The sequence below is a fragment of the Vigna umbellata genome, chromosome 5 (genome assembly GCF_029865625.1).
Source record: "Vigna umbellata cultivar VRB3 chromosome 5, Vumbellata_1.0, whole genome shotgun sequence".
Classification (NCBI taxonomy): Eukaryota; Viridiplantae; Streptophyta; class Magnoliopsida; order Fabales; family Fabaceae; genus Vigna; species Vigna umbellata.
This window is the reverse complement of record NC_142169.1, coordinates 31990911-32010108: the sequence shown is the minus strand read 5'-3', so window position 1 is coordinate 32010108 and position 19198 is coordinate 31990911. Positions and strand designations below refer to the sequence as shown.

At 28.0% G+C, this 19198-nt stretch overlaps 2 protein-coding genes across 2 annotated transcripts; one reads left to right on the top strand and one right to left on the bottom strand.

Moving 5' to 3' along the window:
* Nucleotides 1-5369: 5369 nt before the first annotated feature.
* On the bottom strand, nt 5370-8169 carry LOC124840058 (HXXXD-type acyl-transferase family protein). The gene is made up of 2 exons (XM_047316040.2): nt 7726-8169; nt 5370-6383 (listed from the first exon to the last, which is right to left on the bottom strand). Exons 1-2 carry the CDS (start codon nt 8131-8133, stop codon nt 5502-5504), a joined length of 1290 nt encoding a protein of 429 aa, XP_047171996.2. The 5' UTR covers nt 8134-8169; the 3' UTR covers nt 5370-5501.
* A 6271-nt stretch (nt 8170-14440) lies between these two features.
* KCO5 (Ca2+ activated outward rectifying K+ channel 5) lies at nt 14441-17114 on the top strand. Its single transcript, XM_047322026.2, has 2 exons — nt 14441-15526; nt 16440-17114. The coding sequence occupies exons 1-2, from the start codon at nt 14514-14516 to the stop codon at nt 16585-16587; spliced, it is 1161 nt and encodes a 386-aa protein (XP_047177982.1). The 5' UTR covers nt 14441-14513; the 3' UTR covers nt 16588-17114.
* Nucleotides 17115-19198: the final 2084 nt, after the last annotated feature.

Sequence of the window (19198 nt, the reverse complement as noted above, 5' to 3'; positions counted from 1 at the left end):
ACCAGATTCTGGTATCTCACTGAGTACGAGGATAAATAACTCTGCTATTCTGCAGATTTTTGTGTTATCCGTGGGTGCTTATTAGCAGCTACTGCACAATATATATATATATATATGATGATGATGAGTAGTTATATCAATACAAAAATATGTACAAGTATATAAATAAATACGATATCAATATTGTTATGGCTTGTTAAGCATCTACTTTCCATGACAGCACAATGCTGCTAATATTCAGGAAGTTTTTTTGTCTTTTTATATATTTTAATTTGATTTGTAATGAATATTGGGAAGTTATTAAAGTGATATTATTGTTTTTTCTATTTAGTTTCGTACAATCACAAATGTCGTTAAATTTGTTTTATATTATAATACTATTTAACATCTTTTATTAAAACCAAAGTCTGGAAGTTCTAACAGCCTATTTGGAAGTTTATGAATATTGATTTATTTTTCTTGCAAAAAGCAAATTACCTTTAAGTAAGGGTAAATCATTTATTACATCTAATAAATTATTTTTACTTTAGATATGTTGTGTTTTAAATCTTATATAATTAGAGTGGCATATCTTGGAGGTTGAGTATTATTAGTGATGTCATATACTTTGTTGTTAGCTTGAGTAGTAGATAATCATAATTAGTATTAATTGGTGTATATGTAGTCTGAATGAAAAACGTGTTATTCTAAATGTTTTAGTCATGGTAAAAAAAATAGAATAGATTTTAAATGTTTTAATCATGGTAGAAAAATTAGAGTATAGACATTAGTTATATATCAGTTGTCATACTGTTATGTTTTCTAATTTGTCTGCATCTTATACACTTTTTAAAGTTTTACTAAAAAATTGCTTATAATAATATTAATAAATTTTTAATATAACTTTATTTTCTATTTCATTATTCTTATGTTTATAGTCGTTAGACTTTGAAATTGAAATATATATATATATATATATATATATATATATATATATATATATATATATATATATGAGATCTAATAAATATATTAAGTAGATTAGATAAGTTTCATTCAACATTATTAACTTAAAATGATTAAGTAATATTATAAGAGATTTTTGTTGATGTAATTATCATATATTAACTGAATATATGACTAAATCTTGATAGTTTGATTACATTATAAACAATATATTGCATTGTTGTTATTATCTTGTTAATTTAACATATAATCGATAAGTTGTTATATTTGTTAATATTATTTGATATTTTCTTCTTTATAACATAAGTTATAGAACTCATAAATCTTATAAATATACTCGGAAGTTTGATTATATTATAATATCTTTTAATATCATATATCAATAAAATATACGGATAACTCGGTAAAATATTATATTATTATTATTATCTTGCTAATTTAATATATAAATTGTAAGTTATTATATTTATTGAACCGATAATGAAGTTGTGCTCGAGATAGAACTCACACTTAAATTTTTCTTATTTCGAAGAAATGGTTAAGCGTAAAATTTAGAAGGGAACAAGAGAGAAAAATAAGGGAAAGAAAAAACAGTAAAAGTAAAAAATATATTATAATTTGTATTAGATATAAATTTCTGAAAAAAAAAATTAAAACTCCACTATTAACAATTTTCAGACAACTCACTAGAATAATCCTAAATAATATTAATTTGGGAAGTTATAACCTCTGCAAAATAACTCCTACTAATTTCTTTTTACTTTTTACTGTTTTTTTTTTTTGGATATTTTTTGCTTTTATAACATAATTTATTGGTTCTAAAAATTCTATAAATACATCCGTCATCAAAAGTATTCAAATCATAATTTGGATCTTGCCCCCATATATACAGATTCACACCTCGAATCTTAGCAAGAGTAATCTCAATCTATAATTTTAATATATTTTTTAACTTTAAAAAATAAATAAATATATTTCCTTTAACTTAACGGTAACTTTTCATTTTCAAAACTTTAAAAAATAGACAACTTAAACGTATAAATATTGGCACATTAAAAAGTTTGGCAGAAGTTTGAAAAAATATGTCAATTCATGAAAACTCGTACAAAAATAAATTCTAACTTTACATAAAAATTTAGTGACTAAAATATATTTAATTTTTTTTAATTCGTTGATACGTCAAGTGATAAGGAATGCTCATGACTTATTAAAGATTTTCTACAAGTTAAACCATAAACTAGGAAATCCAATTGAATCACATGTTAAACAATATCATATATATTTATTGCACAAGATATTTACTTTTCACTATATTTACTTATAAATTGGATGAAACTATTGCGTATACACATTTTTTATTTTATGCATTATAATTTATACAGTTAAACTAAAACTTATTTATTCATTAAATGAATTTGTATAGTTAAAATATGTGAATTATTTTTCTCTAATCACGACTGAAAATTACAAAAAACAACATTTAAATTATTTAATGCATATTATTTTTAATCTAATAAATATTTAATATGTATTTTTATATAAAATTTAGATGTTAATATTTTTATTCGTAAAATATTTTATTATGACTATATAGCACAAATTTAAAAATATCTATATGGCAATTAACCTATGTAATTAACAAATGAATAATGTATAATTAAAAATATTAACTTGTGCAATAATAACATATATCTTACATATTTTGATATTCCATAATTAATAGTCTATTAATTATTAATTTTTTAAGGATTTCTAAGAAAAGATATTTTTATATAATAATACTTTATAAGATATTTTAAGAAGAGACATCAATGTGATTTGACATCGATGAGATTTGACATAAATAAATGATAAATAAGTTCATATAAAATAATAAAATATTATTTTCAATTTAAAATTTTAAAATTATATATTTATGAATACTTTCATTTATATATTATTCATCTTATTCTTTTTATCTAATATAAAAATTTTAACTTGAATTTCTAAATAACATGGTTCATCTACTTCAATTATTGATATTACCTCATGATTGTCTTTAAACGAAATGTAGACCATGTAAAATTTGAAGATTAACTATTTATTCGAAAATATTCAATTATTTTCAACCACATAATCATGGATTTTTATTTTTTTTCAATACTATCGCAAAAGGTTTGTCCCGAATATTGGAACAGTATGATCCACTATGCTGTTACTTTTATATATATTTTTTAAAATTTCTAGTTAATAAACATAAATCACGTGATATTGTCTCACGTTTTAGGTATGTTTTTAATACGAGGCTTGTTAAATAATATTTATTTATCATGTATTTCTAACTTCACACAGAATATAATTAAATGAAAATTTACTCCCTGAAAAATTATTGTTCGAAAGAACTTGTGAAAATTATGTATAATGTTAAATTTGATTGATTTGGTTACGTAGCAAATTACTGTGAGAATGAAGTATTTTTTGTCACATTACTATTGTTTTTATTGTACGACGGTATGATATAAAATACAACTAATTATATCTTAAATGTTTACTCCAGTGACTATTAGACTGATTATTTATCGTTTTGTAGAAATTAATAACATACCAAACTTTTTGTGATTTAGTAAAATATGATTAAACACTGATTCAGATAAAATAAATGGATTCATGTCTATTCAATCAGAATCCACAGAGATAATAAATTGTATTATAAATAATACAATTATTAATGTATCCTTTTTTACTTTTCGTTAATTATACTTAATATTTTATTGATATCTAAGGTTTGTTTGAGAGTCAAATGTTTTGTGTAAATACAATCTTCATTCACTTTAAAAAAGGCAAACAGTAGAAAGGAAAAGAATAAATACTTTAGAAATGAAAATTAAATAAATTTGTGGAATTGGAGTTTCTTAATACCTCATTAATTCTGTATTAAGAATAAATAAGTTTAGTTTTCTAAATCATACTTTTAGTAGAAAGTGTTATTGTTTCCTATTTTACGTTGTTTTGCAATCAAGATTGATATTTCAATTTGTTCAAATTGAATTATTCACATAAATTTGATTCTCAATAGTGAATTTTATATTACAACTTTATAAATTATAAGTACTTGTCGACTAAGCTACTTATCAATTCAAATATATTCTGTAGAAGTTATTTGTATTAAATTAAACCTTTATTTTTTGGGATTCATAAATATCTTATAGGTAGAGATTTTAATGTTATACGAGGAAAACAATTACCTACAAATCATAATATTACACCAATATTAATTTATACTGAGGTAAAACATAAACGCGTTTGTGTGTACCTTTTTCTTTTTAACTATCTACAAATTAATTAAATTTTAAAAGTAATAATTAGAAAAATAAAATTAAAAAAACAAAAATATGTATATAGTTATAGATATATAGTTATAAATATAACTAAAATAAATTTTAGTTATTAAAATAAAAAAAATATTATAAGTAATATTGTGTGAATAATATTATGAATAGTTATTTAAATTTGAAAAAAAAAACATTTATTAAAATGATAAAAGAGTAAATAATTATTTTATATTAAATCATTATTTAAATTCAAAAATATAGTTAATAAAATAATAAAATTGAAAATTAATTTTTTATTATAAATAATTATTTAAATTTAAATAATAATAATTAAAATGGTAAAATTAGAAAAAAAAATAAAAATAAGTATATCATTTTTATATATAGTTATAGATTCTAGTTAAGTTTTCAGTTTAAAGGTTCTGTATTTATAATTAAGACAGTTTTTTTCTACTTTTAGAGTATAATACCACAAGATAAATAATATTTACAGTACAACTCTTTCTTATGTAGGAGTGGAATGTAACTCAATCTACTTAACTTATGTCATTTAAAAAATACACATGTATCACCTATCTTAAAAGTTAGATAATTTATTATTAATAGAATATTTTACATGATTAAAAGATAAAACTCAACAACTCATTTCCATCCAATAATATTTCCAACATATTATTTCAACACGACAATATATACACCTAATGAAATATAAATATACAAATAATTAAAGATAACTCTTGACCAAATCAAAATCATCTTTCATGTGACTAAAGTACACTAAGAAAACTTTCAAACAAAAATTATTTAGGGATGTCAAATTTTTTTATGAGTATACAAAAATTTTAAAAGTATCAAATATATTAAAATTTAAAAATTATATATTAATTTATATATATAAATACATAAAAGAATGCGGAACACCAAGACCCTCACACACCATTAAGCGGAATCCCTCCTAATTGGTCCAAAATCTATATAATATTTAAGAAAGACTTATTTCAACTCCTTCCTTTAATACTCATATTTACTTCCTTTTATTTCAACTAAAGAGTTTGGTTCAAAAACAGTTGAATTTTGAGTAACTAACATCTATATAGTTTCCATATATTAATAGGTAAAAAACAATTTCATATTAAAACAAACTTCACGGAATTTACAATTTATTTCAAACGGCAACTTCACCGAACAGAAGAGTAACAAGCAGAAATGTTATAATTTTTGTTGGAACCCTTCATCTTCTCCTATTTACATACTCAGTCCCTCGTTCATCACCCCATCCATCTCATGGAGGAAAGAAACGCGATGTGCCTCCTCCACGCACCACGTCATCAAACGAATCCCTTTCTTGGGAAGAGGCATGGACCCCACAATGGCAACTGGTATAATGCTAGACCCTTGGATGGGAACCACGTGGACGGGTGGGCCCCACTGGTAGTCCACGTGGTTGAATCCGAGCCTTCCCCATTCAGATACGAACATAGTGGTGTAGGTGAGTGGAGGCGCAAAAGGGTCTTCTCCATTATTCAAATGCTCGCCCTTCAAGTATTTGTCAAATTCCACGCCTAACTTGGCCTTCGCTTCTTGTATCAGCTTCACCACACCAACCGTTGTTGCATTTCTAAGTGACTCACACGAAGCCGTGATCGTCACTGGGAAGAAACAATTGCCGTAGAAGCCATTGGGCAGAGCTGGGTCCAACAGTTGACGGCAATTTGCAAAGAAAACTAGCTTCAGTTCCGTATTTGGCTCGAATCGAATGGCCCTTGTTCGACTGGTCCAGCATGCTGCTGCAACAATCTCGAAGGTCGAGCAATTGAGTCCAGTCACTTGTTGAAATTCTCTTTTCAGACGGTTGATTTGATCCAGGGGCATGTCTATGTTAGCATGCTGTAGTTTGTAGTCTGGCATTTGAGGAGGAGCGAGTGGTGTTGGTGGTAATGCAGTTTTTTGGGGGGTTTGAGAAGGTGGAAAGAAGTTCCTGTGCCACACTGGTTCAATGCTAGGTTTCTCAAGATCCCTAGCTAGTTCCCCTACTGCATTTAGAAACTGTGCAGCACCAAGACCATCGCATATGCTGTGGCAGAATATGAGGCCTATCACAAAACCCCCGCAACTAAATTGTGTCACCTGAAGGAAATTGTTTAAGAAATAGATTTAAACCTAACTCATTTTCACAAAACCAACTTATAAAACGAGTTTTACACCTTATTTATATATTATAATTTGATTTTATTTCTAGTCAATCCGATAATTTTAACACACTTCTTCATACTCTGAGATATAAACATCTCAAACACGAAAATAAAATTAACGAGAATAAAATTAACGAGTGGTCCGACGTGTAACAGAATCCTGCATAAATCAATGTTCAATATTGCGTTCGTTGGCATAGCATGGACACTCAAAACTAATTGCATCAACTATCCATTAACCTAATGTTACGATGTTTGTGTGAAATATAATTATAGATTATTTACCTTTTTACCATGAGATATGACGAGTTGGTCTATAAATGAAAAAAAAGGTTCTATTTCTGCTTAGTGGGATCGTTTCAATTGTACTAACACCATTTCAAAGTTTATGAGAATAATTGAAAAAACCAAAACAGACATAGACTTTTCAGACAGACTTTTCATTGTTAATGTCTTGGATAAGTTTTTGTTATAGTTGATTGATTTTGATCAGTTGATTGATTGGTTATGCGTGTAAACACTATGAGTTGCTGTTTGTTGATTTTTTTTTTGTTAAACTTGAGCCATTAAGAAAAATGTTTTTTTTTTTTATGAAAATAGGTAAATCCGACTTCTATATTACCAGAATAGGCTGATTTAAAAAAAATTAAGAAAATAAATAAGTTAAGCAGTCCTTAAAAGATTTTATACGAAGAAATCCTATATTTCTAGTCCATTTCAGTTTTGTTATATATGAAAAGTTGAAATGATGTATCTTCTAAATGATCTGAACGCGTTAAAATCATTTATCTCGATACAACTTCAACGATACCTATCTTGAAATCATACAGGGATACATTGCTTCAACTTTTTCATATACAAAAAGCTGAAGTTTATAGAGAGACACGACTTCAACTTTATATATATCGCAGAGCTGAATTTATTTACAAAATATATGACTTTCTCGTATAAAGTCGTGTGAAACAACATGATTTACTTATTTTTTAAAAAGGAAAATGTTATTTGGACAACAAAAGTTTGACACAATTTTGACAACGGCGACGTGGCAGCTGTGCATTGGCTCAGTGAATTGAAAACAAACCAGAAAAAACCCAAAATACCCCTCACCCCGGTTCACTGAGCCAATGCACAGCTGCCACGTCGCCGTTGTCAAAATTGTGTCAAACTTTTGTTGTCCAAATAACATTTTCCTTTTAAAAATTTGCCTTTGTTAATATAATAAGTAGATTTACCTACTGTAAAAAAAATCAGAAATACAAGGTGAGAATGATATATACCTGCATTTGCACGAGGGGTTGGATGCCTTGGGTCTCGGGAACAGCATCAGGAAGAAGATCGTGATAAGGAATAGAGTGAAGATCATGAAAGAAATCAAGAGAGTGAAGTGTGCAACGAGAAGATGCTTCAACATACCAGACTCCATCACCTGAGCACTCAATTTGAAGGCACCCTATTTCCGATTCTTTGAGTCTCCCCGCAAGAGGGTAATAGGGAACGAGTGCTTTGGAGAGGGCCTCTTTTATCACCCTTGTTGCTTGAGGACCGTGTTTGAACACATGCAAGGTTTGAGCATTGCATCTTAGAACAGGTAACCTATCGATCACTGACAAATCTAGTGTGCTCAAGGGAGTCTCCTTCCCTGGCTTAACTAGGCCTCGATTTGTTCTTATCACACACAACTCCATGATGCTGTGCTCAACAAAATGGATTTGCTAATGTATGATCATGTACTGTCAATAGGCTTTGTATTTATAAATCAATAGATTCATATTTTATGTTTTGTGCTCCTTGGCGTTTAAGTCTAAACTGTGTTTGGTGGGTGTACAAAAGAGAAAGTGAACTGTTCTGTCAAGCATACACTCACATAATTTATCAATTGAGTAACAATATATATATTCATTATAAAATCTTCACATTTTGTCTTTTTGGGAAATATGCAGAGAGGGAGTGCATGTGTTATTTTTAAAATGATATCATACAAATAATGTTAATTTTGTTATGCATTACTTAAGGTTTAAAAATGGGGCAGTTAGAGACTCCTTTTTTACGTTAGTGTTAATTTATACATGAGTTAGAGACAGAAGAAACATATAGTGATTTCTTGTAAGTCTAAGGTTAATGCACGAGTAGCGCTGGAAAAGAAAAAAATAATTGAAGCGCACTGTTAGTAAAAAAAATAGTTTGTTTGAATTAAACTAATATTCAATTAAAAAATTTGCAAATTTCGAAATGGTGAACAAAAAATTATGTATAAATAATTAAATTTTAAAATTTAGTAAAAAAATTCAAATTTAGTCAAATTTCAAAAAGTAAATAAAAAAATTAAATACAATCGAATTTCAAGATGAACAAACAAAATTTCACACATAATCAAATTTTAAAATCCATTAAAAAAATTAAACTTAACTAAATTTTGAAATTTGATTTAAAAAATTGATACAAAATGGTAAAAAAAATCACGTATAAATAATTACATTTTGAAATTTAGTAAAAAAATTCAAATTTAATTAAATTTCAAAATTTAGGAAATAAAAGAATTACACACAGTCGAATTTCAAAAGTCGGTTAACAGACAAAATTTCACACATAATCAAATTCTAAAATCCGTTAAACAAAAAAAATCTAAACTTATCCAAATTTTAAAATTTGATATAAAAAAATTATACTGGATTTTAAAATCGAATTATTAAAAGAAAATCGACACTTATTCGAATTTTAAAATTCAATGAAAAAAAATATATTTAACTAAATTTTAAAATTCAATAAAAAAAAATTCATACTTAACTAAATTTTGAAATCTAATAAACTAATAATCAAATTTTGACCCAACAAATAAATAAAAGTTCATATATAACCAAATTCGAAAATTCGTTGTAATGGAATGACAAAAGGAGATGCAGGTTTGAGTGTAGCAGCAGACAAGTTCAGTTTGAGAGTGAAATTGTGGGATTGTCCTAGTCAAGGGTCAAAGGTTCATTTAGCCCTTTTAAACTTTTTGGGGTGCAGCAAGAAAATAATGGGGTGGAGGAAGAAATCTCCCACTTGAAGCTCGGTTTGTTGATCTTTCTTCACGTGTTTTGTTGTAATATCGATTGGGCCATCTCTTTTTGTGTCTTGGGTTGGGTTTTGTAGCTCTTCAATCTTTGTGTTGGATAAAAATAAATAGATAAATGTTTCGGTAAAATAAAATAGAAAGAATCCTCCTCATTTGTCAGATGGAAAAAACAATAAAAATATTATTATCCTTAAATTGCACTCATACTTTTATAATTCTATAAAAAATAAATATCCAATTAAATTAATAAAAGGCTTGAAATGTGATTATATATATTAAAAAATTAAAAATTAAAATATCATTGTGTTTTCTTTGCAAGATATTAAAGTATGTTAAAGACTTTTAAAGTAGTAATTTGAAAAATGAGAAGTTTGAAAACCAATTGGACAAAACGAAATTAGAATACCAATAAAGTGTGATGTTAAATTTAAAAAGAAAGCATTGCATTAAAATAATATAATTAATACTCTAATAATGAATGTAAATTTAAGAATCAAATTTCCTTATAAATCAAATGTGATATCGTAGATAGAGCTATAATTATCTACGTAAATATTCGTCTCATTTCTATCCAATTTTTTAATTTTTATTTTTGTTATTCATCACATTATTCGTAACATTTTTATTCTTTTCTCTCCTTGTTTTTCTACTCTAATGACTATAAGTTCGTAATTTTTCCGATAAATAGTGAATTTATACCTGTTCAGTTTAGAGTATTTTATTCTTTGGTGTTCAGTTTGGAGTTTGATGCCATTAATCTCAATAAAAAATATTTTTCCCTTATTAAAATTTAAAGTTGGTTTAATTTGTTAAATTTAGTTGAGATTACATCTTTAAATTAATTCCAATTATGTTTTTATATTAAAACCTCTTTTTTTTTTTTGTTAAAAAGTGTAAGGATTAGTGTAAATAATTGAATTTGATTGGTGTTATATTGTAAGATTCTTTAACACAATTTATTAAAGTTTTGTGTTGGTTTATTTGGAGTAGTTCAAGTTGTATAGTATTTATTTTGTTGTATCATTCCATTTCTTACAACATTTAAGCTTCCTAATAGCAATATACATATAATAAGTATTTCGGAAGGAAATAATTTTTTACTTAAATATTTTAGTGATTTCTTCGATACATTTATTTTATCATTTAATTTTTAATATCTTTTATTATTTAAGTCTTTGTAATATAAAATTATCATTTTAATTTCTATCAATACAGTTTTATCATTAAGTGATGACATGACATACGAAATATTATGTTATCAGTTGAATTAAAATTAAAATTAATATCCCTGATATAAATACTTTTTCTCTGAGATATATTAGTGATCCCTCTAGTATATGTATTTTACAATTTTGGCATCACAGCCGAGATCCTCCCCCAACCCTACCGAAACAGTTCCTTTTATTTTTATAATGAAGATTTTATTGTTTATTGTCGTCAAGGTTTTGTTATTAAGTGATAACATAATACATGAATTTCATGTTATCATATATAGCACATGCTGTAGTGTATTATAATAGTTATCTTATTATTTAGAGGCAATACTCTTTCGAAATAAAAACAAAAGAAGGTAATACTTTAAGGACCAAAATCATCTATATTTTAGGACCAAAATAATAAAGTTATTTCAACTTATTAATATTTTACATTTTATAACATTTTACATTTTATAACATTTTTGAAATATTATGTTATTTATACAAATTTAAAAACTATAACTATTTTTTAATTTCATTTCTAATTTCACACTAACTGAGAATAGAGCTGTCAAAACGGGTAACCCGACTCGATCCGGTCCGGCCCACCACGGGTTAGTGGGTTAAACGGGTTGATTCACTGACTCGCTTAGTTATAAGTTTTTTTTTTAAATAAAAAAAATTACATTTTTTTCAAACTTAACCTGACTCAAACAACCCATTTTGATAGCACTACGTTTAATCCACCAACCCGTGGTGGGTTGAGCGGGGTTTGAATTTTTTCAGTTCGCTAATAAGTGAGCCGGGTTGGGTTGGCTCACTAAGTGATCAACCCATGGTGGACTGAGCTAGGTGGAAGGTTACTTGTTTTGATAGCTCTAGTTAAATAGGTTGACTCACTTAATTATAAATTTTTTTAAATAAAAAAATTATATTTTTTAATTCAAATCTAAATAAATTTCACTCTAAAATGATGTTAAACTTCAAAGATAGTTCAAAATAAAAAAAATTATCATACAATTCAAGTGTAATCCAAAAACAAACACAAAAGACGGACAAATACATTTTTAATATTGATAATTTTTGTATTACTTGTCCATCTATAATATTATAGTCTTGAATAAATAATCTATAATATTTTTCTCTCTTTGGAATTTTTTTCTTCTATCCCATCTACAATATAATAAAGAAATGTTAACTAATAATATTGAAACATAAAATAATAAATAATTAAATTAGATTAAGTGAATTGGTGAGTCAACCCGACTCACCACGGGTTCAACCGGATGAGTCGGATGGAAAACTAACTCACTTAAAAAAGTTACATTTTTTTCAAATCCAACCTAACTTAAACTCGTGGTGAGTTGGATTGGTTCACGGGTTACAACGACATCACTAATTGAGAATGTAAAAAATAGTTAAATTTATTTAATGTTCCCTTCATAAAATAAAATATTAAGATTTTTAAATTATTTTCGGTCATAATCATTGAAAAATGTACAAATTTAAACATACAAAGTACTTTTGAAATAATATCATTAAATAAAAGATAGAGAAATATATATATATATATATATATATATATATATATATGTATATATATATATATATGTATGTATGTATATAATGGAAGGAAAACAGCAAAATAGAAGAAAGAAATATGCATGTTGGGTGCAAAAGTAACGAAGTTTGAGTGAAACATATATTAGGTACGCTAACTGTTTATAGTTGGGTGGAGTTGAATTTGGTTTGTTTGGTTGGTGGAGTCATAGACCAGCTGTTTCGATTTTACTTTTTTCATTTTTAAATTTTAATATATATTAAAACATATTTAACTTTCTAAACATTATAAAAATATTTAGCATATTAATTAATATTTTTAATTGAATAAATTAACCAAATTACTTAGATAATTTATTGGCATGCAATTTTGTGTTGTAGTTAGACAGAAGATGAGTTGTTAATGAATATATTTTTTTATTGCTAAGAATAGGAGACATATTTACCCCTATGTAATTCTCCTCCACACAATTCCTAATTGCCAAGCCACAATAGCTGGACTTTAATTTTGTTTTATTTAATGTCTAATTCAACTTAATTTAATCATCAACTTGTGTTTAACTGGATAATATGGCTCCCTCAGCAAAGCACAAAGTACATCTATTTTATTTATAAAACTAAAACTCTCAGCATCACAACATCGAGGAAAGTGAAAGTCACCTTATTGTTATCTTTTTAACTTGACCAAATTTTGAGTTGATTGCAAATTTATATTTTCAATAATTTTTTAATTAAAAATGAATCATTGTTTTTCAAAGTCTCTAAAGATTTTAAAATTTTTAATTGAAGTTTTAATTAAATTTTTATAAATAAATATTTCTTCTATAAATTTTTTTAAACTTTATGATTTGCCATTCAAATGTAACATCAGATACTTAAAAGCAAATTCAATAAAAAAATATACAAATTTTAATTAGTTAATATTATGAAAAGTTTATAGGAAATATTAAATTAAAAATAAATAATTTTATAAATAACATAATGTTTAATTATGTTGTTTTTTTATTTTCTAGATGAAAACACGTAATGAAAATTTCTATAAAAATTTAATTTAAAATATTTAAATTTATAATAAGTTTAAATTTTGATTATGTTAAAAAATAGAAAAACTTGCTGACATTAAAAGAAATACAATTTTTTAATATAAACTAAGTTAAAAAAATTTAAATTTATAAAATTTGTGTAATTTAATTTACGTTTTTTTTCTTTATTTTAACATGGTCTTTTAAGTCACAACTTCCGTCACATTTTTAATGTTCTTTTTTATCTCTTAATTATGTCACTATTTGATTAGAATGATATGTGTATATCCATGGATCGTACTAAATTTTCTGGTTAAAATAATTTGACATCTTTAGTGTTTTCTAGGTTCACCTTACTTACGTGTAAGCTAATAATATTTCTTTTTCATATATATATATATATATATATATATATATATATATATATATATATATAAGATACATTTATTATTATTGTCAAGACATACTAATAGTATTAAATTTAATACCGATCAAGAAAAGTATTTATTGGATACGGTATAGTTTATTAACTAATATTATTATATTTTAAGTTATAATAAAATTACAAAGATGTACCATCATTATTTTTTTTTATCTATATTAATAATTATGACAAAATGGATTAAGGGTATTCAACTTTAAAAAGTAAATAAGAATGAAATTAGGTGATTTAACTCTTCATTTTGTCTATTTTTAATTCGTTAAAGAGAATAATCTTACAAATGTTTTCTTTTAAAAGAAAAAAAAGGATTCGTAAGATGTATAATGTAATAGTGAAAAAAAATTAAAATGAATATTAGAAGACTGTGTATGTTTTTATTAAAATACCAATAAATTAATATGTATTAGTTTTAGTCTTAATCTTAATGAAAAACAATATTCTGAAATATGGTGATGTTTAGAAAAAGGTGTGTGTCAAGTTTTGAGTTGTGGACTTGGTGGTTGTATGATTGGTAGGTTGTTGTAATTGTTTTCATGACTCCGAAAGGAAATAAATAAAAAATAATAATAAAAATGCAAGACGCACTTTGTCTCTAGCATGGAATGACTGGAAGCCCCCGGAGGTGTTGCAATCAGCATACGTGGCGTGGGGCCCAGTGGAAGTAATGAGTGTTTGGTGGCTGAGTGATGAGTGAGCAAGTAACAATAATGAAACCAAAAATTCACTTCAACCATTCTCAGACACCGTACCATCTAAATCTATCCACGCACACCAATCTCCTCTAATCTCTATGTTCTCTTTTCTTCTTTTGCTTTCTGCAATGGAAGACGAGCCTTTTCTCACAACAACAACACTCGCTTCCCAACGGGCCGATTTCCACTTGCAATCTTCCAAGTCCTTCGACGACGTCACGGCGCCACGCGCCGCCCGTAACGCCGAGATTCAAGAACACCTCTCCCAACCCTCTCCCTTTCACTCCAAGAAGAAAAAGCTCAGTCGTTGCAAGACAGCACCCGCCCTGGTTAGCATGCGAGACCTCAAACCTAAGACGCCCGAAGTCCCCAAGCCTCAGTCCAGTTCCATAATCCGCCAAGGCATGTGCTTACTCGCCATGTACCTCTGTGTGGGTGTCGCCATTTACTCTTTCAACAGGGACAATTTCTCCGGCATCGAGACCCACCCCTTGGTCGATGCCCTTTACTTTTGTATAGTTACCATGTGTACCATAGGTTACGGAGACATCGCTCCCTTGACCCCGCTTACAAAGGTTTTCGCTTGTGTCTTTGTTCTGGTGGGGTTCGGCTTTATAGACATACTCCTCAGTGGCCTTGTCAACTTTGTTTTGGATGTGCAAGAGAACATGATCCTCACGGGGCTCCAAATGGGTGCAACTGGGAGGGAGGGCTTTTCTGCCCGGAACTACATCGTTGATGTGGTGAAGGGGAGGATGAGGATCAGGTTGAAGGTTGGTTTGGCGCTTGGGGTTGTTGTGCTTTGTATTGGAATTGGGTGTTTGGTTTTGTACTTTGTGGAGGGCTTGGATTTGATTGATTCTATTTACTTGTCAGTCATGTCTGTCACAACGGTTGGGTATGGGGACAGGGCGTTTAAGACACTTCCCGGTCGGTTATTTGCTGCTATTTGGTTGCTCTTTTCAACTTTGATGGTTGCACGGGCTTTCCTCTATTTGGCAGAGGCCAGAATTAATAGAAGGCATCGCAGAATGGCCAACAAGGTGTTGCAGAGAGAAATTACTGTTGAGGATTTGCTTGCTGCTGATATCAACCACACCGGTTTCATCAGGTACCAATCAAAGTTTTAATCTCTCACAGTTTCATCACGATCTTTAACATGCTAAGAAATTTTATAAAAATGCGATTGATGTAACAACAACTGCACTTGCTATATATGCTCGCCAAAAAGTTTAAAAAATTGATATTGTAACCGAAATTGCAATTATGAAAAAGCCTTGTTGCCAATTATCACGGTTTTAAAAGAACAGCTACATCCGGAATTGAGAGACTGTAACATCGAGATCTTTTTGACTTAGTGTGATTGCAGTACAAAAGTTGTGTCTGCATCAGTAATATTTTTGCATAACGTTAGACATTTGATGAAACCGCAACTGCTTTTCCAGTCACTGATACATGTTAATTTACGCTCTGCCTATTGTCAATTACAAGTAAGCAGAAGTAGAGATTGTTGAGTAAATTGATCAAATGGGGCCTTATTGTAATTATTGGTATCTAGTATTCGTAGGAAAATAGCTCCAAATGCATAGGATACCATGATTAGGATATTCTTATCGAGTACAACGCACCGCAATTAGCTAACACCATAAAATATGTTATGATTCGTGAAATCTGGAGGCATACTAAAATATTTTTAAGAAAAATATGAATGGTAGTCATGTGCGGAGATGACTATAATTTGATTAAACATTGTGGTTTTGAGGGAATTTTTTTTTCTTTACTTGTATACTTTCATGAACTGTCGTCTGTTTTGGAAAATGTCACTTTCTAAATAAAGATAATACTAACAGTGTTGGATGTTTCATGCATCATGCGTAGTGTACAGGTAGGGGCAGAGAGTGTGAGTCATCAATGAATTATTTGATATTTTATGTGGTTATTATTTGAAAGGATTATTCTGTTAGATACCGTTCTTACTATAATTCTGTATCTGCCATTGCTCTTCTCCTTGGCTTTGTTTTCAGCAAGTCTGAGTATGTAATCTTCAAGCTGAAAGAGATGGGTAAAATACAGGAAAAAGATGTGTTGCAAATTTGTGACCAATTCAGGAAGCTTGACCCTTCTGACTGTGGGAAGATAACACTGCCTCATCTCTTAGGGGGCACTTTATGACAGAGTAAAGGCAAATCAGCTGGTGTAGGAATGCATAATTGTTCCAGTACAGAACCTTGCAAAGGGTAAAGCACCATTTTTGAACAAGGAAGAACAGGGGAAGACCATCCACGCTGAAAAAGTTCAATGTCGATAAAGCCTTTTTCCTTATGGGTGATAGTGATTGGATTATTTGGAGCACTAGAAATTACATCGATCATAGAGTTGGATGCAGTGCCTGGATCAATTCTGTGTCCTAAAATCACACGTCTCTAACATGAAATTAAAATCAATTATGAAAGAATTGAATTTTGTCCTAAACAAGTATGTAAATCATAAGAAAAAAAGAAAGAAAGGAGTCAGCCATTGTAAAGTCATTCAACCTGTTACAGGGATGAAAATGCAGATAGGAAAGGCCAAAAATGCATTATCACAAGTGTTACTTGTTTTGTAATATAAAAGTATCAATTTGGATATCTAGATGAAAAAACACTACTAAAAGGTACTTGTAAAAATGTCATGGTATACTAAAGTTCTCTTCTTTTAAATGATGCTTTTTAAATCGATGCAGTTAAACATTTAAAGCTATTAATTATTTATCAACGGACTCATTGTTAAAATAAATTAACTCACAATAATTTTTATAATATAAAACATAATTTATTGAACCAGTCATCTAAAATGGGTTTAGTGAAAGTGACAAATATCTTACAACGTGATCGGTTTATTTATAAGCTTAATATAGAACTGGCATAAGTCACAAATCATGTTTGAAACAAACGTTAAAACAACAATTAAATATGACTTATTACTTACGATGCATCTGGACACCCAGATAAATCACGTGAAAACAACTTATCATCAGTGAAAAACGTGAAAGATAGAATTATTTGTTCGTAGTTTGACTTGAAAAAACCCGTCAAAGCTGTGGAGCCAAACGTGCCACAACGAGCCATATTCGAGGGCCGAAAACTCAGAGACAACACTTGATTCGGCCACACTTTTTTTGATGTTACGTGTATTTTAGTTATACGAAAAAGAAAGTGCAGTCTCTTTTGTCTTAACCTAACAGTGGATGACCTTTAACTGCCTCCATATTAAGCTCAAACAAATCTCTTTTTTAGTTGATTTTCCTATTATCACAGTTATATTAATTAATTTTTAACCAAAACCTTATTTGAGGTCCTTCATTCCTCTAAGTTTTTGTTGGGAATCTAAAGAGTGCATGTCCCACCTTAGATAAAAATGAAAAATAAAAGACTATATAAAGGTAAAAACACATCAATTCATAGTTTTAAGGTGTTGGGAAAAGAGTGATGTCAATTCCTTATATGGTTGGACTCGTATCTTATTAGTGTTCGTATATCTCTAGTGAACTTTCTTTTTGATAGACCCATCATATTTCATCCGTATTTGTATCTTTTCAATAAATCTTCTTTTTGATAGACTGAAAATCTTCTTTGTATTAAGTTTTTTTAAAGAACAAGAATAAATGTCTCCAATAAAAAAAAGTCCTATTAAGCTTATAAATAAAATTCATTCACTCCCAAATCTTATAAATAAAAAATGGTAATAAAAATCGGCGACATTTTGTGAAATCGTAATAAAATAAAACAATAAAATTAAAAATAACCAAACACCTTAAATTTACTTTCTATTGTCTCCTTATACACAAGAAAAAAAAAACCTATTGATTTTCATGGTTTTCATAGCCTAAGGCCTCTCTAATCAGTTTTACACTTTGAACTTTTTGCAAATTAAAAAAAAAAAAGATTGTTTGACATAAGAAAAAAGCTTTTCCTCTATCTGCTCAACCAACCTGCAAGTATATATGCTGTGGTATGTAGCCTCAACTTTGTATAAAATACCAAAATTTGAAATGCTCAATAAAAAACTTAATAAAATTTAATTAAAAATATCAAATTTATAAAAAAATTAAAACTTAATTAAATCTTAAAAATATCTTATTAATATACATTATAATTAAAAACTAAACTAATTACATGTATACGAAAATATTTATATCTATAATTCTAACGCCATGTGTGGGTGACACAGAAGTTGGAAATGGATATCCCTTTAAAAAAATATTATGAATTTGTTTTTAGGAATATGACAATTTTGCAATTCCTAAGCAGCCTATCTGGTTTGTACTTTTTACTCTGTCAACAACTGAAGAAAACCTGCATGCACGTGACAAACGAAAATAAGGGAAAGTTAAATGCTTTATTTTTCTTATTTGACATTGTGCAATTGTGCCTTTTTGTGGTATTTTATGAAGACAAAAAGATCGGTATAACTTTTATAGGGCTTTTTTTTCTTCTTTTAGATTTGCGAATAAATATATAACACCAGTTTCAATAAACTTCCAAGTACATATTTGACTATTTTTTATTTTTTAAATTTAAAGTAATTTTAATCTATTATAATATTATAAATTGTTGACAATATAAATATTATTATGTGATCTTGACCTTGTTGACAATATAAATATAATTATGTGACTCTTCGAAAGACTGTTACATCCGACGTTGATGTTGCAACTAAAGGCTGATGCGACCAGAAGAAGTACCATTACGACACAAGAGGAATGCATAAAACTGTAACCAAAGTCTTCATTTGTCCACAATTT